General features: G+C 37.0%; 3 protein-coding genes across 3 annotated transcripts; 2 read left to right on the top strand and 1 right to left on the bottom strand.

Moving 5' to 3' along the window:
* The first annotated feature begins 4775 nt into the window (after positions 1-4775).
* Positions 4776-14160, top strand: anxa2b (annexin A2b). Its single transcript, NM_001105600.1, is given in 13 exon segments — positions 4776-4783; positions 5681-5735; positions 6065-6158; positions 7013-7107; positions 7241-7354; positions 8571-8661; positions 8737-8816; positions 10671-10730; positions 10906-10999; positions 11074-11169; positions 13519-13577; positions 13686-13808; positions 13886-14160. Coding segments are annotated over 12 exon segments (1017 nt in total). The 5' UTR covers positions 4776-4783; positions 5681-5684; the 3' UTR covers positions 13946-14160.
* Positions 14161-16243: 2083 nt separating this feature from the next.
* itln4 (intelectin 4) lies at positions 16244-20642 on the bottom strand. Its single transcript, XM_073908896.1, has 9 exons — positions 20588-20642; positions 19491-20438; positions 19236-19328; positions 19012-19146; positions 18549-18796; positions 18000-18158; positions 17793-17913; positions 17543-17646; positions 16244-17285 (listed from the first exon to the last, which is right to left on the bottom strand). The coding sequence occupies exons 3-9, from the start codon at positions 19303-19305 to the stop codon at positions 17133-17135; spliced, it is 990 nt and encodes a 329-aa protein (XP_073764997.1). The 5' UTR covers positions 19306-19328; positions 19491-20438; positions 20588-20642; the 3' UTR covers positions 16244-17132.
* Positions 20643-22875: 2233 nt separating this feature from the next.
* LOC141375458 (uncharacterized) lies at positions 22876-25103 on the top strand. The gene is made up of 2 exons (XM_073908915.1): positions 22876-23037; positions 23157-25103. Exons 1-2 carry the CDS (start codon positions 22876-22878, stop codon positions 25101-25103), a joined length of 2109 nt encoding a protein of 702 aa, XP_073765016.1.
* Positions 25104-27524: the final 2421 nt, after the last annotated feature.

Genomic DNA, 27524 nt, shown 5'->3' with positions numbered 1-27524 from the left:
GCTTGTCCTGAAAATTATGCTTGTCTTTTTTCTCTTGCTCTATTTTTCATGGCAAATTGGATTATTAAATCATGCCAGATCAATGGCTTAAAGTTGCTTCTTGAAAATAACATTTGTTAATTCTCATGATGTGAACGTCATATTGTAACTGTTGGATGCTGACAACGGAGTTGAGGATTTACATGCAGATTTTTATTTTATCAATCAGGCAGGCAATGGTCAAACAGGTAGCAAGCAGGAACATAAAGGTAATCCAAGATCATAGTCAAAAGCAGGCTTATGGTCAGTGCAGGCAACAACAAAAAATCTATATAAACAATAAATAATGATGGCTAACTTGAAACTGACGTTTCGAAACGGTATCGAGATTCTGAAGCGCAGGTGTTTCGAAACACTGCATTGAAGCATGATCTGAAACACCCAGGTCACGTGACTTGGGTGATTCAAAGCAATAGTCATTTCCGAAGAGTTTCGAGGCCTGGTGAATCTGCGTTTGGAAGACAGGTTCGGTGAAAACTCTATCTCATGTAGCCTAGTGGACCGTGCATGTACACAGAGTACAAGCGGTGTAAATGGCCCGAGTTCGAATCCGGACCTGTACCAGTCCTCATAAATTATGATTTAATGTATTTTAATAATGTTACTTTTTATGAGCAAAACAAGACATATTTATTCACAAAGTGTTCATTCGGATGTCAGACCAATGTTAAAAAAACACGTTACAAAACAGAGCATTTAAAAACTTCATTCTGGATTTGAACCCTTTATTTCTATATGCTATATCTATATCTATATCTCTCCTCTTTACTAAATCACTTAAAACATTAACTCTACAATGTGTGGTTCAATACCTTAATTTGCTTTACTGTTTCTTTGCTGAAACTGTTCCAGAGCAATACGTTAAAAAATTGACCACTAGGTGTCACTGTAGAGACGGGTTTTGAAACTTTTCATTTGCTTCGACTGTTTTAGTGTTTCCTCGCATTGTCCACCAGTGGGCAATGGTCAAACAGCTAGCAAACAGGAGCATAAAGGTAATCCAAGATCATAGTCAAAAACAGGCGAATGGTCAGTGCTGGTGGCAAATAATCAATTTAAACCATAAAACAAGACAGGGATCAAAACACAGAAAGATTAGAAAGGAATAACACTTTTTCAGCAGTGTGTATGTAATGAGAGCTGTTTATAAGGTCCTGGTAATCAGTTCATCATGAGCTTCCAGCTGTGTGTGAGTAATTATAGGGAATCAGGAACTGGTGTGTGTGTGTGAGGTGCATGATAGTATTTGTAGTCCAATACAGATTTTTGATTTATTACTTGTCTGCTTAAACGAGTCCAATCATTGTTTTGTAAAACAATCATGACTTTTTTTTAGTTAAAACAATATTGCATCTGACAGATTTTAAAGGGATATTACTTAATTTACTCCTTTTTCATTTACTACAAATGAAACACACCCAAACTTTGATGCAATATATTCATGTTTATCAATTCAACTCAGACCCAGATTGGTTGAGAAATGAGTGAAAGTCTCAAATAATGTTTATGATACCAATAGTATTGGTAGTATACTATATAGTAATAGTATTTTTGACACCTCATGGTAATCCATGGGTACACTGATCCAAAGTGAACTGAAAATTATTTTTTAATGGTTATAGGAAATCTGAGAAAATGTATTAATGGTCTTCATATTTTTCTGTAGTTTTCTGATCTTTGTAAAAAGTTTGAAAACCTGAAGTTCCCATATACTGCCTTGGTTCTATTAGTTAAATTGTTCTCTGACTTCTAGAGAGTAGGTATATGGCTTAGGTAAGTTCAATCTTACCTTAGGTAAGTTCAATCCTCTAGAAATAGCATTATATGCTCATTTATTACTCCATGAAATACCCCTAGAATCTGAAAGACCATATTGACCATATTTGGATCACCAAATGGCAGCCTGAGCCATTATAATTTACTTTTAATGTAAAATAAAAATGTGATGCCTTTTTGTACTGTTTTCTGAGCCCCTGCAACATTAGTGTCCTGTTGTTAGCTGACAGGAGTGAATGTAAACATTAAAGACATATAAGTGTCCAGCCAAAGGTGATCCACTGCATGGAATATATGCCAGAGTAATTGGTGGTTTATCCGCTGTGGTAACCCCTGATAAAATTCAGGGACTAAGCTGAAAGAAAATGAATGAATGAGTGTCCAAATAATAGATTTAGTTTTCCTTAAGGATTCATGTGTCAGATTAATTGCCTGTAGTCTCATAGCAATTGGTACTGCTTAATCAGTTCAAACTTGGATCAAAATTTAAATAGTGAGATGGTGGAATTTGGAAGATTGACTGACCCTTAGCTATGCATATGCAATGAATCACCTCATTATTATGGTACGGCATTGCTTAGTGCTTCATGCATACAGTCTGTTGCCATAGATGAAAGTCTAAAACAATGATTGCAAAGGAAGCAGGTGTGGCTAAAACAGGATTTGTTTTTGCTAATATCTATTCTGAGCTACTGTAAGTCACTATCAGTTTGCTGTAGTTACTTTGCTTTTGCTCGAGCATGACACTAAAGGTTAAATAGGCATTTAATAGATTATTAACGGAATATTTCACCCCAAAATTGATCTCCTCACCGTTTCCTCACACTCAAATGGCTCTAAACGTTTATGAATTTATTCTGTTGAACACAAAACAAGATATACTAAAGAATGTTTAGAAAAAGCAGCCATTTGACATACAAAGTAAAAACACAAAAATACTACATAAGTCAATGGCTGTTTTTTTTAACATTCTTCAGTATCTTCCTTTATGTTCAACTTAAACAAGTGGAGGATGAGTAAATGATGACAGCATTTGCCTTTTTGGGTGAACTATCTCTTTAAAAAGATTATTAGAGTCTTCTATAGTGTGAAATGTGTGTGTAGATGTCAGCGTACTGTTGCTCTGTCTATAAAACCCAGCCCTCTGTTATCAATGCTACAATGACTGAGATCAGTCACACATTGGCAGAGAGTCTGATGACTGAGGAATGTTTCTCCACCTTCAGCAAACACACATCCTGTGAATCCCTAAACTGCCCTTGCTGTGCCAACACAAGTGGTTTAGTGCAGTTATACATCCAAATATGTCCAACATTTAACTTTCTCTTCTGACAATTCATCAGGGAAAGGCTTATCCACTTTATCAAGTCAAATATCAATGCTGATCAACTACTGAATGGCAAATGCATTGTCATTTTTGTTATTATCGAAATAATTTTTTTTAATATAAAATTTGCTTTTGCTAACCTTTCTTAGATCAGTTTTAGAGGTTTTTTTTTTCATTTTTGTGTTCACTCACACACGCTAACCTATATATTGCACATTTTTGTGCTATATTACAGCCATATCACCTAGATATAGTACATGCATCTTAACCCTTTTAAGAAGTTTCATTGGTGTGGTTACCTCACGTCTTTAGCTTTCATATATCCTTCTAAATGACATAGTTTTGTCCGAAATTGAGATTTATTTTTGTTTGTTTTTTTGACACGTAGATAGGCACATTTATGTTGATGAACAGAAATTCCTTCACAGGTCTGGAACCACGGACACTGAAAAAGATTTATGCATGTCTGTGTCAAATGTAATTGGTTTGTGATTCACACAAGTTTTATTTTTAAACAGTTTTGAAAATGTAACCAGTTTCTTTCCTGTTTTCTGCTTTTTTTCACTGCAGGTAACATTTAAAAAGAAAGATATTAATTATGTGGGTGTGTTTGCATGCATATACAGTTTTTGCATATATATACACATATATAAGTTTGTTTTTATGTATATTCTGACAAGCTTGTGTGTCAGTGATGGTTTTATTTTTTGTGACACTGCACAAAAAAATGCAAAAAAAAAACTGTATGAAGAATAATACTTTTATACTTAAAAATGACAGTGGTGTTATTTAAACAAACTGTTACTTAAAGGTTTATATCCTAATATATACACACACACACACACACACTATCGGTCAAAAGTTTTGGGTCAGTTTTTTTCTTTTGAGACAATTATTCTGTTCATCAAGGCGGCAATTAATAAATGTATATATATATATATATATATATATATATATATATATATATATATTAATAATTGCTTCTTATTGTATTTAGTTTTAAATGAAATTATTACTTCAGTCATTATTGCTTATATTACTATTACCAATAATACTAATACTACTAATAATAATAATTAATAATAATAATAATAATGATAATAATAATAATAACTAATAACTAATAATAACTAATAATAATAATAATAACTAATAATAGAGTGATTTCTGAAGGATCATGTGACTGGAGTATTGAAGCTGAAAATCACTGGAATAAATTACTGAATTAAATCATAAACTACTTTTGAATAGTAATTTTATAGTGCAATAACATTTCACAATTTTACAATTTGTACACTTTTTTTTTTTCTAATGCAGCCTTGGTGAGTAGAAGCTCGTTTTAAAACATTTAAAAATCGTACTGACCCCAAACTTTTGACCGATTGTGTATGTGTGGTAGTTTAGTTTGACAATACTAACCTTAACAGTAGTAACTTTGATATTTTGCCAATGAAATTACAATAAATGTTATATGGAATGTGTAGTTCAGGAAATGATTAACAAATAAGTGACTTTCGGGTCTGGATCTTGAGTGGGTGTGGGTGTTGATCGATAGGAGGAGACGGTGAGTCATTGGCTTAGTTCATTTAAAAAGGAAATCCCATAAAGAAAGATACACCTTTACACTCTACAACAACTAAGGTAAGACGCTGGTACTCTGTTATGATTCTTTACTGATTAGCCTGAAAATATCAACTGAATCAACTCCCTGCTGCAGTTTTAAGAATATTATTCATTTTGTTATTGCTGATTGCACGGCTTCTCATTTTAGTTCAGCATAATCTGCAGAAACAGTAGTGGTCTTGCTCTATGTGTGCATGTGTGGATGGGTTTACTGGTGTATGTATTGAGTGTGTGTTTGCTGGGTGTGACTGAACAAAAGTCCAGCAAACCTTTCACATTTCAGCTCATAATATAAATTTCAGAGAGACAAATAATGTCTTTTTAAAGGTATAGTTCACCCAAAAATGACAATTTACTCACAATTTACTCACCTTCAAGCAGTTCCGAACCTTTACGAATTTCTTTTTTCTGTTAAACACAAATGAAGATATTTTGAAAAATGTTTAAAAACTGGTAATCACAGACATCCATAGTAGGAAATAAGAATTATTATGGATGTCATTGATTACTGGTTTCCAAAATATCTTCTGTGTCAACCAGAATAAAGAAACTCAGGTGTGTGACTAGTGAAGGGTAAGTAAATGATGGGTTTTGGGTGAACTATCCCTTTAACCACTGTCCTGTTGCTAAGGGACAATAGTACAACAAAAAAGGTTGCTAGTCGGTCATATCTTAGTGACTCCCTTATGGGCCATAAAAATGCTTATTGACTTGCATAACAGCCTGTGATGACACTGAATTGGGCCTTTATCTTCTCAGTCCTATTAATCACAGTGTCTATGACAACCATCAGTTAGACCTTTGAAACTAAGGGTGAGGTTTTATTTTACAGTGGCTTAAGGTCTGATTGTATCTCCTGTTTCATCTACTCATCCTTCACCTTGGTTGATTATAAGTGTTCTCTGTCCTCTGCAGAAAAATGGCTTTAGTGTCTGAGTATCTGTCGAAGCTCACACTGAGTTATGGAGGGGTAAGTATTCAAATGCCATTTTAAATAAGAAACAATTTCACTCAATAAATTACATATCTATCTATCTATCTATCTATCTGTCTGTCTGTCTGTCTGTCTGTCTGTCTGTCTGTCTGTCTGTCTGTCTGTCTGTCTGTCTGTCTGTCTGTCCGTCTGTCCGTCCGTCCGTCCGTCCGTCCGTCCGTCCGTCCGTCCATAAGTTTATTTGCATGTTTGATAAAATGTAGTATCAACACAAATGCAACAAAGTACATATGAGTCCAAAATATATTTTTGTTCTAATCCAAGAATTATATATTTCTATATCTATTTTATGTTTTCTCCCTCAGGAGAGAGAACCTAAGTGCCCTACAGTGGTGGCAGCTTATGATTTTAACCCAGAGGTGGATGCAGCCAAAATAGAGACCGCCATCAAAACCAAAGGTGCCAAAATCATCTCATTTGCAGAGAAACCTGCACTATAATATGTTGAGTGGAACACATGTTCAGTATAGTTAAACTGAACCATCTGAATTATTGTTTTTAATATTTGCTTGGCAAACAAAATTCCCATTGTTCTTCTGTTTGGCTTCATTGAACAGGATGTGCGGTCCTTTAAAGTGATAGTTCACCCAAAAATTTTAATTCTGCCATCATTTACTCACCATTTGCTTGTTCCAAACCTTTCTTTCAATTGTTGAACACAAAATAGTAATTTTGAAGAAAGCTGAAAACCTGTAACCATTGACTTCCATAAATGTTTTTTCCTATTATGGATGTCAATTGTTACAGGTTTTTAGATGGGTTTTTTTAAATATATATCAAATATATTATTTTGTGTTCAACAGAAGAAAGAAACTCATAAAGGTTTGGAATCAATTGAGGGAGAGTAAATAGTGTTAGTTTTATTTTTATTTTTGGTGAACTATCCCTTTAAGACTCTTTGTTAAATAGGATTGTAAATAAAAACTGCACGTATATTATGAAAATGCATACGTCTTGCACGTATGCACGTATGTTATTAAAATGCATGTATCATATTAGTTCTAGTTTAATATGCCGCTGAATAAAGTTGTGCATACAAGTGAGGGGGTGTGTGAGTGGAATTGTGCACTCAAATGTGTGCCAGTAGTGTTGGCATCAAATTAACTATTGATGACTGTTTAATGATTTTATACTAGGAAATAAAAAGGTGCTATTAGTCCTTCACACCCTTATCTTGATGTTCTCTGTCTTTCCTTGTCAATCATTATCATCTTTCTCTTTTTTTTTTTTTTTGGCTGCATTTCTTCATTCAGGTGTTGACGAGCAGACAATCATTGACATTCTGACAAGACGCAGTTACTTACAAAGAAGCGATATTGCATTTGAGTATGAAAAGCGAGCAAAGAAGGTACAAAAATGTGTACTATTTGTTAAAATTGATAAGTTAAATAAAAAGTTCTGTATTTGAAAGTATGTTAATTAATGTTATATTATTATGTAAATGTATATGCGTAAATAACCTGCTTCTCTTTGGGATGTAGGATTTAGTTAGCGCCCTGAAGGGGGCGCTCTCGGGATCACTGGAGCATCTGATTCTGGGTTTGATGAAGAGCACACCACAGTATGATGCTTTTGAACTAAAAGCATCAATGAAGGTACGTCTGCATTTATCTCATTTTCTTGATTTTTCTATTCTGATCATTCATTCGGATTTGTGCTGCTGTTGAAAAGTATGGGGTCCGAAAGGTTTCCTTTAATTTGTCAGAATTACAGTACAAATGATCATCAAATAAACAATTTACAATCCTATATAACTTGAATAGATATTTAAATTTTACTATGGATGTCATGTAAAACTTCAGGAGTAATTCTAAATGATTCTGGATTGGAATATTTCTTCTTATTTATTTTCACAAATGAAAACAATTGTGTTGCTTAGCATTTTTGAGCAAACTGTGTGTTTGTCAAACTGCCTATTTAATGACTAGCCTATTTTAGACTATTGTTTTGGACATCAACTAGATTTTCACTGACAGCCCAAATTTATTCAATAAAATGTGTTTTTTACAAGTAAAAATATGTGTACTATTTGTTTTGTTATCCACTTTAAAAATAATCTTGGTGAGTGGACTTGATCAACCACCTGTAGGACACATTCTCATCTCTGTGTGCACCAGACACTTTCTTATCAACACTAAAAAGACATATTATATATTTAATAGCTTACACAAATCGTAACATTTATATACAGCTACTCTCTGATGATTTAAATTCTTCTTTTATCCTCACTTGTAAATCGTTTTGGATAAAAGGGGAAATTTACAGCATCACATAATAAAATTATTAATTTGTGAGTTTATTTAGGATGCAACTTTATAAATAATCTGGAGACAGCTGAGACATATCTTACAGTAAAAGGACATAAGAAGATACCCTTTAAAATATTTTAGATGTCTTTTCTGTCACTTTTGACATATGCAATTGATTTTTGATTAGCTGGTAGGGGCGTAGCTGGTAGGGGGAAAAGAGGACAGAGTACAAAGGCCTTGGCATTTTAGGGGCCCTGCGATAGTAAGCCCCCCCAGCCAGACTAGGGGGACTCACTAACAGTTTTTTGTGCATAGGGCCCAAAATATCTGGCAATGCCCCTGAATCAATGTATTAATGTTATTTAAAAATCGTTCTGACCTCAAACTTTTGAATAAGTGCAATTGTATATATTATTGTGAAGCTCATTAAATTGTTACACAATTGTTGCTTTAATGGTGTGAAAGAGTTATCTGTCTGACATCTGTTAGAATTAGATGGCTATACAAGTTGGCACTGTCAGTGACATACAGTTATATTGATTAACTACATGGTGTTTTACAGGGTCTGGGTACCGATGAAGAGAGTCTGATTGAGATGGTGTGTTCTCGCAATAAAGAGGAGCTGGCGGAGATCAAGAAGGTTTACAAAGAAAGTGAGTGACACTAGGCTTTAGAAAACATAAAAACATGCAGACACTGGTATTCATTTATCTACTTGTTTTTCCCAGTGTTTAAGAAGGACTTGGAGAAAGATATTTCTGGAGACACATCTGGAGATTTCGCGAAGCTGCTCCTGGCCCTTGCACAGGTAGATCAAACAAATTTAAACAATAAATGCCATATAACAGTTTTTTTTATTGTAATCCTAATTATAGTGATAATTCACCCAAATATTTAAAGATGCAGTATATGAGTTTGACACCCAGTGGTTTAATTAGGTATTGCATTGCTGGATCAAAACACATGTAAGTGCAGGTTGCCAGATTGAGGACCAACAGGAGCGTGCCTGACTATCGAGCCTAAACACTGATTTAAGGCTGATTTCATTTGTGTTCTCAATAAAAGCAAAGGCTCGCAATAGAAGGACTATTTTCATATTAAAAGAAGTTTTTGCCCAGTACCTGGAATTTAAATTTTAGAAACAGCTTCTATTTTTTGCAGCTGAACAACAGAAAACTTGATGACATGAGCACCTCTGGTATACCTCATGCGCTTTATTTAGTGTTAAATGCTAACAATGTGAGTTTGACTTCCATGTTACATGACATTTAATGAAATACTACTGAAAGCAGCAGCAGATAGTTCACCTCAGATCTTGAAAATAAAAAAAAAAAACATTTGAAATATAAACTTTAGATCTGTGACTTAGTCCAAACCAACACATATTAGTGACTCAGCATCTATATCTAATAATGTTAAAGAGGTTTAATATGTGTTAATTGGATTATAAACTTTACAATTTTTGTAAGTGCATATTCGATGCTTCTGAATGGCTGTATTTAAATTTCTGTGGTATTTGGACTAGTGTAAACAGCCAAAGTGCTTATGCAAATCACGTCACTTAGTGTGTTGTTAGGACACAGGGTTACAATGTAGCCTGCTCACCTAATGTTTACGTTCATAATATTTATATTTTTATTTATTTATTTATTTATTTATTTATTTATTTATTTATTTATTTATTTGATTGTTTATTGTTTATTTGTTTATTTATTTATTTATTTATTTATTTATTTATTTATTTATTTATTTATTTATTTATTTATTTATACAGGGACAATGTACAACATGTTGTGCCAGAGTTAGCTATAAAGCCAATCTGTAGTCCCTGCTTCTTAAGAACCTCATGTGGAACTCTGAATCTGCGTCTCATTTCACAGTCTGCTACTGTCTACCCGAGGTTGCATTTTCCAACAAGGCAACCCAGGGTGCTGAAAAAGGGATTGGTTAATGAACCAACACAAAGACAGCGTTCCGGCACATAACTCACATTTTCAAAGCAGAATAACTGACTTTTGTTTTACAGATAAACAAGTGTTTACTTGGCATGTTTTTTAAATATCTATTATAGTATTTTTTTGCTTTAGAAGAGTCAAAAACTTACATGCAGCACCATTTCTGTCATTATTTCCTCACACTCAATTGGTTTTAAACTTGAATAAATCTGATAATCTCATGAAAGAAGATCATTGACATCCATATTATAGTCATTGACTTCATTTAGTATTTGTTCCTACTATGGAAGGCCATTTTCCAACATTGTTTAGTGTATATCTTTTTTAATCAAGAGAAAAAAAGGTTTGGAAACATAAAGATTTGGGACCACTTTTTTATTTTTGGAACCAACATTTAGTTTTTTTGGCAGAACTATCCCTTTATATTCAACATTATAATTGACTGCTTCTTTGATTTACCATTTTTTTAAAGGTTAGTGGTTGTTAACAATTTATTTGGGCTAAATCTAAACAAATAAATGAAGTTGAACATCACTAAATTCAATTTGTTTGTATAAATTCAACCCATATAAATTTTTGCAACAATTTTGCAGAAATCATTTATTCCAGTGTAGTTTTTCTCAATTTCAATTGTTTCGTCAAACTCCAACTCAATTTGTGAGTTGCAGATTCTATATTTCAGTGCTCACATGTATTTATGTCCAAAGGGCAAGAGAGAGGAGCAGAGTAGCGTTGTGGACTATGAGAAGATTGATAATGATGCAAGAGTGAGTATCACTTTAATCTTAAGAAAACCAATCCATTTACTGTCACAGGTGTTGAACATTTCTGCATGTTTACAATATTAATAAATTGTTGTGCATTGATATAATCCATGTTTAAAATTCTTGAATACAAAAACTATACTTTGTGAATTCCTCTGTCATTTGTGTTCTAATTTAGACTCTTTATGAAACCGGAGTGAGGCGAAAAGGAACAGATGTAGTCACCTGGATCTCCATCTTCTCCGAGAGGAGTGTTTCACACTTGCAGAAAGGTGATACATGAACAGAGATGTTTTTTAAAGTCAACTGTCATGATCATCTTCTAATCACAGCCTCTTTGTGTCAGTGTTTGAAAGGTACAAGAGGTACAGTCCATACGACATCAAGGAGAGCATTCGAATGGAGGTGAAAGGAGATCTGGAGAAATCCTTCCTCACACTAGGTACTGTATCTATGGGCTGTCTGTTCTTCACATCAGCTGTCAGAACTCTGGGATGTAGAGGTGCAGAGGTGAAAGATTTGATGATGGTTTCACCTGCTGGCTCAATTACTCTTTCACACTCTTACTCCCTCCATGGAAATCCATCTTCGTGTCTTATTAAGCTTGATCACACACATACATATGTTCGCGTTTACTGATATTCGAAGTACAAGGCGATTTTACTGTCTTTATTACCAACATACTCTCTTTTAAAAACGTTTTAAACTTATAAAAATCACAGAGAGTTGTAACAAATATTTTTAATCCCAGTTTATTTGCAAAAAATATATATACTTTGGACATGTGTATACATGTTATTATAGAAACATGGCACCTGTCAATCAAGTCGGCAAAGGGGGATCACTGGGATTTGGGTCCTATTTTAACGTCAGGAAAATTTAAAACTGAGACTTGGGACTTTGGGTTTATATTACTCGAGTGTAACAGTGGACAAACTATACATACACACGGTTCTGTCCAAAAAGCTTGCAAAAGTTGATTTTCATCATAATTGCCCTTTAAGTGTAATGTTTATGCATTTATCAGTTATACAAACTATACTGATAGGAAAGTATATTTGGTGTATAGGTGTGCTCACTGTTTTGTTCAATATATTTTTGCCACTGTAAAAATAAAATGTTGTAAGTAGTAAGTATTTAAGGGCTGTATATACAAATACATTAAGGCTTAATAACAGTATAAGTGCATCATTTGCATCAACAGTAATTTACTGAAAATATACTCCAAAATGTACTTTTACAACTTAAAAATTAACTAGTAAACAATCAGTGTACTCAACTACCAGTATAGTAATAGTACTCAAAGTATATTACTGGTTCACTTTTTTTTATTATTATTTTTTAGGGGTTTTCACCTTTATTGATAGGACAGTAGAGATATAATGGCAGGAAAGTGTGGGGAGCAGAAATAGTGGAAGGATCAGCAAAGGACCTCGAGACGGGAATCGAACTTGGGTCATTGCGAGCACCTCGGTGCTATGTGTCTACATACTAACCACTAGGCTATTGGCGCCGACACTACTGGTTCACTTTAAACATACTTTTATAAACTATACAAATGTATCCCATGTGATTACAGTTTTTCTCAGTTGCTTTAGTGCATTTCTCAAAACACTAGTGCATTTTTGCACAACAGTTAATTCATTTCTCAAAACAATTAGTGCAAACTGCAAAACCTAGCTGATAACCTGCAAAAGCGCGTCACATGCTCAAAATGGATAGCTCATTCCTCAAAAGCAAGTATTCATGTCAATCAAAGTGACAGTATCATCAAGATGAAAAGTCCTGACACCATTGTTTATGAACAAGTTAGTCAAATGGCTTTGTCTTGTTTTCATTATGAAAGTTTACTCTGTACATTTTTTTCAATGCAAAAAAGTCAGATTTTGGTGACACTTCCTAAAAATGATCAAGACAGCACTATATACTATTTCACAGCCATTTGAAAACTACAGTAAAGTTAGACATTACTGCATTTAGTGAGGTGTCTGAGTACAAGACACTGAATATGTATGTTTCACATTTTTACTGCACATTCTTGCTGCAATTCTAATTTATTCACAGCATTGTGCAAAAGAATAAATACACCCTTATTTACAACAAACAGAAACTTTTTTTGGGTAGAGCTGTGCACAACTGTATACAATATTGCAGAACATATTGGAACTCAACCTACAACATACACAGGTCTGTAAATCATTTATGAAATTGTTAAATTTTTAAGACATTTTCCGGAAAATAAAGATTTAAATGTTTTTATAAAATTTGCTAGACAGATTTTGATAACTAGTTCAACATTTTTGTATGTAATGACTCAAGTAATGAAATGAGAACTGTTAGTTTTATATGGGATGACTATTCGGCATTTACAAGTTTAGTTAATTTTGACTGACATGACATAAGCAAATGATAATGTTATAAATAGAAGAGAGTTGTATGAAAGCAATTGATGCATGTCCAAAAGCATCTACAATGTGTTGGAAGGAATAAGAAACCGCTACCAGGATGTGCACAAATGATTAATTGTTTTGAGAAATGCATTAACTGTTGTGCAAATGTAAATAGTGTTGTGAGAAATGCACCAAAGCGACTGAGAAAAACTGTAAATGCAAGTACACTGATATTAGTATACTTAAAAACAAAGATGTTTCTTGGATTTTACTTATACGCTACTTAATAAATGGAACTTGAAGTATGCTTATTTTTTGTGGGTAGGAAACAGAGGAAAGACTTCTGTATGGAAAACAAAGAAATGTTACCTTGCTTTGTTCTTATTTCTGTCTTTCTGCAGTTGAATGCTTGGAAAATAAACATCTGTATTTTGCCAGCAGACTCAATGACGCCATGAAGGTGAGTTTAACGTAAAAAGGTGAAACTGGCTGAAACTGAGTAGTGCTGGTCAGTTTCTTCGGTGGAAAAGTGTGTCTAAAACGGAGCTTTCATTTTTAATGTTTGCAGGGTAAAAGTGTGAAAGACAAGATAATAACCCGCATCATCGTCTCCCGCTGTGAAGTGGATCTTATGAAGGTCCGCATAGAGTTCAAGAGGAATTTTGGAAGATCTCTGCACCAAACAATTTCAGTAAGTGTCCAGTTATCTGTCTTTCTCATCTTTTCTTTTCTTTCTGCACTTCATTCTCTCTGTGTTTTTGTGTTCAGGAGCACACCAAGGGTGACTATCAGAGAGCTCTGCTGAATCTCGTAGGAGGAGATGATTAAACGTAATCAATAATCATCTGCTGTATGTGTCTAGCAGTGAAGACCTTCCCAAACAACTCAACACAAAAAATGCAGTATTACTATGTTCATGCTTTGTTTCATCTTGTACCAGTATGATTTAAATTCCAATAATGGAATGCAAAATTTAGAATTATAATTGATATTATAGTAAAACATATAATATGTTGATATTAATAAAAACAATTGTTAATACATGTGGTTTGAACTGATATGTATCCATTGAGTAAACCAATGACTCTCTTCTACCACTAGATGTCACTATAATTATAATTATAATTATATAACTATAATTTCTACACTATTGGCAATGAACAATGTACCTTTGTTGTCTGTGATTTTTAGCCAAAATTCAACACCTTAAGAATGTGTTGAGTATGCTTTCTTTTCTGTGTTTATTATTATTATTGTACAATGATATCTTGGTCAAAAGATCTCTCATTTCACTCATACCATGACTGATAGCAGTTTCTGGATATTATAATTATAATTTTTTTTGCTAATTTTTCACTACAATTTGTTTAAGCTTAGTTTAAGAGGTCAGATCTTCCTTGCATTATGTGTTCTGCTTCTGATTAAGTGTAAATACAGAGTATTCCTTAATTTTAGACATATCCAAAGTGTTTTAAAAACAGGTGTAGGAACTCCTTTTGCAGCCAATACAGCTTCAAATCGTCTTGGGAATAACAGATACAAGTCCTGCACAGTTGCCATAGGGATTTTGAGCCACTCTGCTTGCAGAATAGTGGCCAGGTCACTATGTAATGCTGGTGAAGAAAAATGTTTCTTGACTCGCTCCTCCAAAACACTCCAATGTGGCTCAATAATATTTGGATCTGCTGACTGTGCAGGCCATGGAAGATTTTCAACTTCACTTTCATGTTCAACTGTCACCAGTCTTGCTATGTGTATTGGTGCATTATCACCCTGATACACGGCACTGGCTTCAGAATACAATGTTTAAACCATTAGGTGTGTCCACATGAACCTCCACAATGCTTCAGTAGTCTTTGGCATTGATGCGCCCATGTGACAGAGCAGGCCTCAGCTCGCTCTGGTGGGAAAAACTGGGTTCGGGGACCACACAAAAAAATGATGGCGTACTCGATAGCACTCCAGTGCACATTGTTTTATTTACAGTGCTGGCAGTTGAAACAGTCCACAGTGAAGAATATATATACACAAAAGTGTCCAAATACCAAAAATCCAAAGTAACAAAGTAATAACAAAACAGAAAAATAAAGATGAATATATATATATATATATATACATATATATATATATATATATATATATATATATATATATATATATATATATATATATATATACATACAAACTAAAATAAGTATCCACAATATACATACGGAGGGGTTTTGCTCGAGGTACCACTGTAATGCTCTCACAGACTTGGTTAACAAGCAACTGGTCTTGGGGTTTGGCCGCTGCTTATATAGGCCAAACTCCCGTCTTTTTTTGGGTCCTACCACTTTAGGTAAGTATTAAGTACAAGTACTTCCATTTTCAAATGTAAACACCTAATACATAAGTACAAGTATTGGGCCCAGGGAATGCCATGATAGTGCAGCCTAAACTATCACTGATCTACCCACATGCTACCCACAATACATGTTGATTCACATTGTTCACAGCCCAAGATTTTTGCTGCCTGGCACCATTGAACTTGATGTTTGGCCAAAGGTTTGGATATAGCAGTCTGGCCATGAATATTGACCCTGTGAAACTTCCGACTAACAGTTTTGTTGGAAACAGGACAGTTGAGGTGCACATTTAATTCTGCAGTGAGTTGGGTAGCTGTGGTTTTAAGTTTTTTTTTGGATACAATACGGGTTAGCACCTGGTCATATCTTTCAAACAGCTTCTTTTTGCATCCACAGTTACTCCTGTTGGATGTGGTTTGTCCTTGGTGGTATGGTGACATTAGCCTAGATACTGTGACTCTTGATATATCACAAAGACTTGCTGTCTTGGTCACAGATGCACCAGCAAGATGCACACCAAAAATTTTGTTCTCTTTTGAACAAATATGTCACATAATGTTGTGTGCATTGCATGTTTTAAGCAAAACTATTACTATTACTACACAGGCAAAACTATTGCTATTACTCTGCTAAATAAACCTTCAAACTCTGCTCTTACTGGTGGAATGTGCAATCAATGAAGATTGGCCACCAGGTTGGTCAAATTTATCCATGACACCCTCAACACTAAGTTGGCCAGTGTTAAGTTTCATTGTCCAGCCCTTGTATGCTAAACTTACAGTTTACAAAAAGTTTACTGTGACACTCAGAAATCTTCCATGTGTGGCCAAAATAAACATTATGACCCTAAATTGAATAAAAAAATACTAGGGGAAGCATGTCACATTGGGAAGAAAGTCAATGTGTGTGGCTTTACTTATTCTCCTTGACAGACTAGATATTTTTATTTTCCAAACAAAAAATATTTTTACTCTACAGTGCTGTAAATCATCATGCACTCTCAGAAAAAGGGTATGTGAGTCACTGGGGTGATTTCTTTTTAAAAGGTACAGATTTGTACCTAAAAGGTCCATAGTAATACCTCAAAGGTACATATTGGTACTTAAAAAGTACAAGAGTGTTCCTCTTAAAATTCTCAGGTTTTAATATATACGTTTGAGGTATCAATAAGGACTCTTTAAGTACAAATGTGTTCCTTTTGAAAAAGTGCCACCCCAGTGACAGCTTGCAAATATTTATTTCTAAGAGTGTAATCATGTCAGATTTGTAGTCAGAGATTTAGTTTGTACCATTTATTTTATGTAGAAATATACAAAACAAATATGGAAAATATCTTAATGAAGTTAATATATTACCACTAAACAGGATCCACTTGTTTTATTTGAACATTACCTTTATTTGATTCATTGGTATACACTTTTGAACAGCAGTAAGAAACAAAAACATTTGAGTGAAAGTCCAATAATGGTTAATGTTAGAGGCTAATTTCCTTTTACAGTTTTAAACACCACGACCACATATTTGTTGATTACAGATCAGTATGGAGGATATAGCGTAGGATATGCTAAAGAAAAACATTTGAGCAAAAAATGATTATGCAACATTCAGGTGTAAATTTCTGTGGTATATCTTAGAGAGAAGGATATAATGAGGGTATTTTTAGATTTTCAGCGATAAAAGAGAAGTACAGCAGCCTCGGTTATCTCTTTGGATGCACTCCATCCTTCATTAGTACCATAACCATCCCAGTCAAAACCTGCAAAGTCTCCACACTGTCTAGGGGACGCCTCAGGAAAGAATCCACCTCCGCCAACACAGAACTGCAAGAATATAAGAACATTACTAAAAGTCCACTTTTTCAAAATAGATTGGTATAAAAAAGTACATTTGTGTGTGTGTGTGTGTGTGTGTGTGCGTGTGCGTGCGTGCTCGCGTGCGCTTCTTTTTCTGAAAAGCCACACACCTTCTATTTAGATACCAGAAAAATATATATTGCATATTGTATAAAAGTATAGCACTAATAATATGGCACTAATAATATGGCACTTTTAAATAACAAAGAAAAGTCTTAACTTACATGTTCAGAGTTACAGCCAGTCGGTTTAACACCTGAGCAAAGAGCCAAGGCAGCGTTTTCAGTATTGAAGACTCTGAATGTGATGTATCCAGGGTCAAAGTTTGCTGAAAAAAAATGAGTTGTATTTCGTTGAGATGTGGTGAGGCTTTTAAATAATATATCATGACTTATTCACATACACTGTTACATGGTGTATACATTTTCTTAAAAATATATATTTGAATTATTAGATTAAAAGGAGTTGCCATACTTCTTGAATAGGGACCATACAGCAGTTTGGTAGACTCTGTACTTCCAGTATCATACACGATTGGAACAGCAGGACCATTGTCGATGTTGCATGACCCTAATCCATACCTCACAGGGAATTTCTACAGAAAAAAAATATTTACAATAATTTGCCTGTATTTTTTTGAATACGTCAAACTCCAGAACTGGCATCTAAAGTGTATCTGACCTTGAATAAATTGAAAAGGTTTCCTCCATGTAAGGTTAGGAAGCGATTGTCAGTGTGGTATCTCAGGATGGAGGCAGTAGTCCAACGCTCCAACTCAATGTTATTAGGAACGTGCCACACAGACACATCCTGAGCCGGAATGTCAAAGTATCCAGGATTCTGTGACAGAAATGAAACATCTACACATCTGAAGTATATTTATTTTCTTAATATACTGGCTGCTAAATGCTTGATTCTGATTGGCTGATGAACATTCTTAGTTGTGCATTTATTTTCAGATAAACACACAGCTAAATAGTTCCAGGCCGGTCTTGACTGCATTACAGTTTCATATCACTACGCTGAATCATGTCAGTTATTTCACAGCCTACAACATCCAAATATCAGAACAAAATAAAAGACTATGGATAAAATGTCATTAAGTTTGGTAACCAACTTTGCATTGACTACATTACCACCTCTAGTGTTCATTATTTGCCAATAACTCATTGACCCACTATCAGTTATTCCTCTTTTTTTAAACTAGCGAAAAGTAATAATAATGTATACCTTATAATCGTCACTTGTAGAAGCCTCTACACTTCCAAATGTGACTGTATTAGCCCATGTCCCTTCACCATTAGGCCTGTTTGGATCACTGCCCTGCTCGCTAGACCAGCGGTCACCAACTGTACACTTTCCGTACAGGTTGTTTTCATGAACACTGGCCACCAGCGTCCAGCCTCCACCTGCAGTGGTCATGTCACAGTATGTCTGGTAAAGTACTCCTTTTGAGGAGATCAGGTAGTACAGGCCATCTGTGTGAACAAAGCATCCCTCAGATTAATCCTGCTGATGCTTATATATATATAAATATATATTTATTCATGTAAAACTGTTAAGTCGTCCTAATGAAATGTCAAGAATTGTGTTGTTTTAGCTCAATAAGTAGTTTAAACAAGTTAAAAATGTTTTTTGATAACCAACTTTGCATTGACTATATATATATATATATATATCATAATTAACTTACCATCGTAAACCTGATACTTGTCCTGAATTTCTTTGCAGCTTCGAGCAGCATATTTAATCCTGCCCTGAAGTTTTGCTATTTCAAGGTTGGGGCTGTCATCACTGTTTTTGCCGCATGGTCTATCTTGGTTATCCACTGCAATATGAGACAATAAATACTTAAAAAGTAATTTTTAGGATAAATTTGTTTTAGTCCAAACATATTATTGTATATATTATACTTACAATATATGATGCTTGCAGCCTCACAGAGCAATAAATTCAGTGAGAGACTGAGAAGGATCCTGAAAAACATTTTTGTTTTACAAAAAGGACAATCTGTGAATAAAAAGAGAAAAGTTATACACAGTTAAACTCAAAGCTGTAAAGCTAAAATTGTTAGGTTTGTGAAAATTCACTTATTAAAAGCATTAATTATTATTATTATTTTGTGTATACATTTTTAACATTAAGTTTTATTTGTTGTCCAAGAATTCTTACAGGTTTTTCTTTCTATCTTGTCTTGGGTTCCTCTCTTCTGAGTTGGCGAGGCATAGTGAAGTTCAGTATTTATACAAAATCAGACGCGGAACAAGGAAAACAAAGGAGATCTGATGACCACTTGAACAAGTATGGTTAGAGCCAAAAACAAATAGCTTAACCATATTAAGAAAATAAGTGATGTAATGAGTGAAAGGAGGAATCTGTTGACCTAGACCATTATGGAATGAGTGAAAAAAGGAATTTATTTATATTATTTTTCCATTAAAATTCATTAAACATTAGTACACAAACAGATTGTCGGTTACAATAGTATAAACTCTTTTGTATGACGTTAGCAGATTAACAGGTTTTAGATCCCTACATTCCACTGAGCAATTTACTGTATATTACATGTGACTGATAGAATAAGGAAAGCTGCAGATGGTGGCAAATATTGTGGGATGGTCATGCTGGACCTCCAAAACACATTAGATACATTTGGTAAAATTTTATCATGTGAATTAGGGCCAATTAATTTTAACGAGGAGTCTCTAAAGTGCCATCAGTTTTATCTGGATAATAGAAGCAAGAGAGTTGATATTAATTGTATATGATCTGATCCCTTAACATTCAAGAGTTCCACATATTTTAAACCCAATTATTATGAAAGATAAATTGCGAAACTCACAAAATATGTTCACTCAATTTGCCACTGATTTGCATACACCCATGCTATCAAGATAAATTAGTTTGAATAATTTTAAAAGTTCATCCTACGCAGTAAAGAATGAGAAGGATCTGGATGCAGATTCAGTGCAGTTGCAAGGTGAGCTGCAAGCAATGATTTTTTGATGTGCACCCCAACCCTCACAGTGACGTGACTAGCTCCATTGAGTGCATTGTGTCTGACATTGCATCTCTAGTATATGCAGTCTCAGGCTCAGTTTGCAAATTCAAGTCTGCATCCTGGCAAAAATGGTTTAAAGAATTAGTTTTGTTAACTGTAAGCAAGACTGTGTTTTTTAAATACTGTAGGGCTTGACACCTAAAAAGTGATTAATGTGGTTCCAAGTTATTTAGTAAATTATTTTCAAATGATGAGGGAAATAACATACCTATTTTACAAGGGGGTTGAATTTTAATGTGTCCATTTTAGTTTAGAACTTTGCTGTGGGAGAATATGTTTTTACACACCGATGCAATTATTGGGAATAAATTGGCAAAATCAATCAAAGAAATAAAAGATTCAGCGATATTTTAAAAAGTGGTTAAAAGATGATTGTTGCAATTCTTTGTAATAACAGTGAGAACCACATTGGAAATAAACTAAGAGTTTTTATCATCGTCAGTTTTCTGGTCGTATACTTTAAGTTGTACACTTGGAGGTGTCGTATACAAGAGATACTTTCTGTTTTTATTTACATTTTAATTCTTGCTTGTTTTATTGAACCTGTCAAATAAAATTCCTTTTAATTAAACTCAAAACAATGCAAACATGACAGATTTAATCCATAAAAGTGTTTTTATCGAATCCATGCTTGTGATACTCTCTTAAAGTTGTGATGCTTTGATTAATTCCACTGGTAGCAGGAAGAAACATGCCATGAGGAAACAGTGTGTCAAAACACACAAATGCGTTCTTGGCATTTCAAGAGAATGTGAGCAGGTAAACTCGTGCCAGGTCTGAAAGCTTCACGTGATGTTTAATGAACAAATTTCTTAAGGACAACATGCAGATGTTTTGATAAGGTTAAATTCATCATTGACAATCGTTCTATTATCCAGTCAGCATAAGACTAATGCCAATAATCAAGCATTATCGGATGTGTGTAGCCAACTAGCTCAAGGAGGAAATATTAAGAATTAATCATAATAAATTATAATATTTAGATAAGCTATACGCTTACACTTAACAACTTTAGATCAAGTGTTTGTTTGTTTAAAGAATATTTATTTCTGGGTCATATGAAATAACCTTGTTAAAATGTAAAACTAACAGCAAAAGAGGCATGATTAGGGACACCAGTTATGAGCAAATAATGTGCAACTTCAAGTGTGTTACAAATAAGGCTTTATTAACTACAATAAACACTTAAACTAATCTAACATACACACATTGAGTTGGTACAGGAAGAGGCAGTAAAGAGTAAAGAAGAAAAGCATCAAGTTATAGCAGTATTTGATATTCAGCAGATTTAAAGCCTGAAGAAAACATTCAGGTTTGTACCTCTATGATGACATTGTTTTCATTCATTCAATTTCTTGTCGGCTTAGTCCCTTTATTAATCCAGGATCGCTACAGTGGAATGAACCGCCAAATTATCCAGCACGTTTTTACGCAGCGGATGCCTTTCCAGCCGCAATCCATCTCTGGGAAATGACACTGTTCTCTTTCATCATCTCGTGTTCGAGATCCACCTATGGGAAGGCATCCGTGCCTGACCTCTGCAGAAGCATCCAATTGCACCAAGTCTGGCTTGACAGACAGAAGCGCGTGCCCAATGGCAGGTAAAGAACCGCCCCTTTACCTGTGCGCATAAATCATTCTGCACGCGCTGCTATTCCTCAGTTAACATTCTTGCTGACTCTGCAACTCTACAGCTCGGTTGGATTACTGCTGCTCATTTACGAGTCTTCAGGAGGACATATCTTTCGATCAGCCTCCACCAGACGTGACAGTCTGTTATCCGACCAGGTTAGTTGTGGTTTCGCATCCCGAGCTGCCCACGCTCCTCTTACACCTGTCCCTGTCCACGGCTGCCCGCCTCGAATATGTCACTTTCTAAATCTGCCGCTTCTCCCGAGCACTCATCACGGGCCTGCCCGGCCGCATGTGGCGCGCTTATTGCTGCAAAGGACCCCCACCCCTTCTGTGTTGTCTGCTTGGGCCTCAACCACGCTCAAGAGGCGTTGGAAACCCCGGAGAATTGCAGCCATTGTCTTAAATTACCGAAAAAGCTTCTGCGGCGTCGTACGAAAGTTGCAGCGACTCAATGTGTTGAATTTTCCGATTCGGATGGGGGACATGGTGACGACAGCGCGCAGGCGGGGGACTCCTGGAGCGCTATGTCTCTCGACTGGGCTGACCAGCCCAATCCTGCGTTCCCCGAAGAGGACATCTTCGTGGGTGTTCCGCCGTTCGCTGATGAACCGGCCGGTTCTGGCGACGATGACGACGCGGGTCTTCTGGGTGTTTCAGAGGATGAGGAGGCCATCCTGCCCTCTGGTGCTCCCCAGATTCCTAGATGTGTGTGAGCGAGCGGCCGCTCTCCTCAACATCGAATGGCCAGCTCCACAGAGTGCCACCGACCAGGAGAGGGACATTTATGATGGATAGTTGCTGGGGCCTCCACCAGGCCCGAGGAAAAAACTTTTTCCCGTCCTCCCAGCGTGTGCGAAGCACATGAAGCACTACTGGGGCGACCCGCTCAACCTTAAACAAGGTCTCGCGGGTCTGGAAGTTAAGGATATGGCATCGATCGGCATGGGTGACCCACCCGTTATCGAGCCAGAGCGCATTCTCTCTCTTCTGAATTGTCTCTCACAATTCAGGGAAGGAGCAAGGGTACAGTATCGTACATGTCTCAGACTACAAGGTCTCATGGCCTCGGCTATTCATGTTCTGCCACTAGGCCTTTTGAGAATGAGGGCATTCATGAAGTGGGTTTTATCTCTTCATCTCAGCCCGTTATGCGATCTCTCCCTTTATGTCACAGTCTCGCGCTCGTGCACAACAGCGCTGCACCACTGGAGGAACGCAGAGTTTTACGCTCATGGGAGTCCCCTCGGGGCTGTCATGATGCGCAAAGTGGTAACGACAGATGCCTCGCTGACAGGGTGGGGCGCCACACAGGAGGGCAGGATAGTGAACGGCGTGTGGTCTCACACACTTCACTCAGCCCACATAAATTATTTGGAGCTTCTCACTGTGTGGAAAGCTCTAAAACATTTTCTGCCCCGCCTGCAGGGGTATCATGTGCTAGTGCAGTGCGACAACACTACAGCTGTAGCACATATCAACCGCCAAGGGGGGATGCGATCCTCCAAGCTCCACGCCTTAGCTCACAAGCTTTTAGTATGGAGCAGGCAACATCATTTTCTGTCATTACGGGCGACGCATGTCCCAGGCGTTCTGAACAGGGGTACAGACCTTTTGTCAAGGGGGAACCCACTCTACGGGGAGTGGCATCTCCATCCTCAAATAGTGGGCCTGCTTTGGAAGAGATTCGGCCAGGCAGACGTCGATCTCTTCGCCTCGCGCAAAAACGGCCATTGTCCTATGTTCTTCTCGCTACAGGACGAGGATGTCCCCCTCGGCGTGGACGCACTGGCTCATCCATGGCCCAATGTGCTGCTCTATGCGTTCCCTTCTCTTTGCCTAATAACCCCAACCCTAGTCAGGGTGAAGGAACAAGACTTGAGACTGATCCTGATAGCACCGAGGTGGCCCAGGGCTCCATGGCTGGCAGAGATAATCCCTCTTCTGCATGCACAGCCATGGCCCCTCCCATTACGTACGGACCTCCTGTCCCAAGCGAATGGGGAAATCTACCATCCTCGTCCAGACAGGGTGGCTCTCTGGGCTTGGCCCGTGAAAGGGCAAACCTAAATACACTGGGGCTTTCTCCACGTGTTATTGCAACAATTCAGAACGCTAGAGCCTCCTCCACACGGTCCCTTTATGACTGCAAGTGGCGCATGTTTGAGGAATGGTGTGAGGAGCGCAGACTGATTTCATATCAGTGCTCAGTCGCTGACATTTTGGGCTTTCTGCAAGGCCTTATGGACTGTGGAAAATCATTTTCTACAATCAAGGTCTATCTAGCAGCCATCACTGCATGTCATGTAGGGTTCAATGACAGCATGGCTGGGCAACAACCTCTTATTCGTAGATTTATGAAGGGTGCCCGTTGTTCCCTTCCAGTCACTAGTAGAGTTCTTCCTGAGTGGGACCTCTCCATGGTGCTGGATGCTTTGACTCATCATCCTTTTGAGACCCTAGAGGCTATTTCTCTGAAGCATCTGTCTTTCAAGACAGCTGTGCTGCTGGCCTTGGCTTCAGCTAAACGTGTCAGTGATCTACATGCACTCTCTGTTCACCCCTCGTGCATTAAATTCTCCCTCAGTAGAGAAAAGGTTTCTCTCAGGCCTAACCCGGCCTTTTTGCCAAAATGCTTCCCTAATTTTTCTTGTGAGGGGGTAGAGCTTTCCTCTTTTCACCCTCCTCCATTCTCCTCCACTGAGGATCAGAGGCTTAATGCTTTATGTCCTGTGTCAGCTCTGTGGGCCTATATCAACAGGACCAGCTCTTTTAGAAGAAGTGACCAACTCTTCATTTCTTGGGCCCCCCCAAACAGGGGGAATCCCATTTCTAAACAACGCCTCTCTCATTGGCTTGTGGAAGCCATCTCTCTGGCATATGAATCTAAGGGAGTGCGGCCTCCAGGGGGCCTCAGAGCACATTCCACTAGAGGCATGGCTTCTTCTTGGGCTCTATTTAGATGGGTTTCCTTGCAGGACATTTGTGCCGCTGCAAGCTGGGCCTCTCCACATACATTTGTCAGATACTACCGTCTTGATGTTACTCAGACTCCGGTAGCTCACTCTGTCTTAGGTGTGGGCTCTTCGTAGCCCTGTGCCGTATGCCTAGTTGGTCTAACTTGGCTTAATTTTGTCCCTAAGTGTTATCATACCCTCACCTGACACAAATTATATACATTTTATATGTACAAATACATATATTGTATACATATATATTATATATGCTCCAGCATATTGTGTTTTCAGGTGTCCTCAAACGCATGTTACCACATGCTTTGTGATGTGTCATGCATCGCCTTTCAGGAGACCGTCCGCTGGCTTGCTGGGCCTCGCTGTGAGTGTATTGGGCAACCGGGGAGCTGTCAATATCTCCCATAGGTGGATCTCGAACACGAGATGATGAAAGAGAACAATAGGTTACTGTTCGTAACCCCGGTTCTCTGAAACATCGAGTGGAGAGATCCACCAAGTTTGCCCCGCTTGCTGCACGAGAAGCGAATATGCTCACTGAGGAATAGCAGTGCGTGCAGAATGATTTATGCTCACAGGTAAAGGGGCGGTTCTTTACCTGCCATTGGGCACGCGCTTCTGTCTGTCAAGCCAGACTTGGTGCAATTGGATGCTTCTGCAGAGGTCAGGCACGGATGCCTTCCCATAGGTGGATCTCTCCACTCGATGTTTCAGAGAACCGGGGATACGAACAGTAACCTATTGTTTTATAAACAATTTGTTGAATCTGTCTTATCATTTTGCATTGAAGCTTGGTACGGTAATCTGAGTCAAACAGGTTGAGTTGCCTGGTGAAGGTGGTGGGCAAAATCCTCGGTTTTAACCAAACTGGTCTGTGGGGAGGTAAGCATGATCGAATACCCAATAAGGGGGGAGAGCATGCTCAGAGCCCGGCGGCTAATCAGCAGGCCAATCAGAAATAATACATAACACCTGTTTATTTTAGTGATTGGGCCGGGGAGACACACTTCTTAAGGAGAACGGGAGGAACAGTCGGGAGAGAGAGCTGAGCGACAAGCAGCACCCCTTGATGCTGAGCGCAACACAGCACATTATCACAGAACATTAATAAAACATTGTCACTTACCTCAACGCCGACCCTGTCTTCTTCTTCCCACCCAAAGAACCTTGTTACATGGTCCAATTGTAATTTACCATAATTATGTTTTAAAGACAGTTTAGGGTATCCTTTGCACCCCAGATCATCCATTGTACTCTGTGTTTCAGCTGTTGCCATCAGGACGTCGTTTTAGAGTTCCTATTTGCAGGACAAATAGAACTAGAAATTATTTTATAATGGTGGCCATTAGGTCATTAAATGAGTCCAGTGGGAGGACTCATTTAAAATACATAATTTTAAAAAAAATTATGTATTGTATGTTGTGTGGTAATATTTTGGTAATGTGTACATGGAACTTCGACTCTGTTAGGGCACCTAGCTGCAGTTTTAATTTCCCTAAACGGGATAATAAAGTTGAGTCTGAGTCTGATACTTACAGTTGCCGTTTGAAAAGAGTGCTGATGCAGTTTGTTGAGGCTCCAGTTGATCTTTGCTGAAGCTAGTTGATGAGAGATAACCAGTCTGAGTAAGACAAGACCTTTCCATTCATTTAACTTACCTTTCCAAGTTAAGTTTTATGATCCTTTGTCCCTAAGCTTGGGGATTTGCATATGCAGGATTTATAGCAAGATTAGATTGAAATTGGTCATGAATTAGAAATATTTTTTAAAAATAATAATTTTAGGTTTGATCAATAACTTTCTTTTAAAACACTCAGTTTCCTTCTACTTAGTTCCTGGTTATCTGTTGCCACAGTGGGACTTGAACCAGTGACCTTCTTGCTGTGAGGCTAAAAAACTAACCACTGAGCAGCCATTTTTTTTCCTATTCATAATTGAAAACTCTAAACATGATGTATCCAGGCTCGAATGTTGCTGGGAAAAGCAAACATTAAATTGAGTAAATCTCAACAGTGGTGATTCTTTGTAAATAATATAACTTGCTGAATCACATACACTGTTATATAAAAAGATTATTGGATCAAGAGGAGTTGCCATACTTCTTGTATTGAGACCATGACATACAGACTCTGTACTTCCAGTATCATACACTATTGGAACAGCAGGACCATTATCAATGTTGCAGGACCCTAATCCATCCCTCACAGGGAATTTCTACAGAAAAAAAAGTTCCCAATAATTTGCCTGTATTCTTGTGAATGTGTCAATCTCAGAACTCAATGCCATCTGAAGTGTATCTGACCTTGAATAAATTGAAAAGGTTTCCTCCGTGTTGGATTAGGAAGCGATTTTCAGTGTGGTATCTCAGGATGGAGGCAGTAGGCCAATGCACCACCTCAATGTTAGTAGGAACATGCCACACCGACACATCCTGAGCCGGAATGTCAAAGTATCCAGGATTCTGTGACAGAAATGAAACATCTACACATCTGAAGTATATTTATTTTCTTAATATACTGGCTGCTAAATGCTTGATTCTGA

This window comes from Danio rerio, chromosome 7 (genome assembly GCF_049306965.1).
Source record: "Danio rerio strain Tuebingen ecotype United States chromosome 7, GRCz12tu, whole genome shotgun sequence".
NCBI lineage: Eukaryota > Metazoa > Chordata > Actinopteri > Cypriniformes > Danionidae > Danio > Danio rerio.
This window is presented reverse-complemented; position numbering and strand designations above follow the sequence as displayed.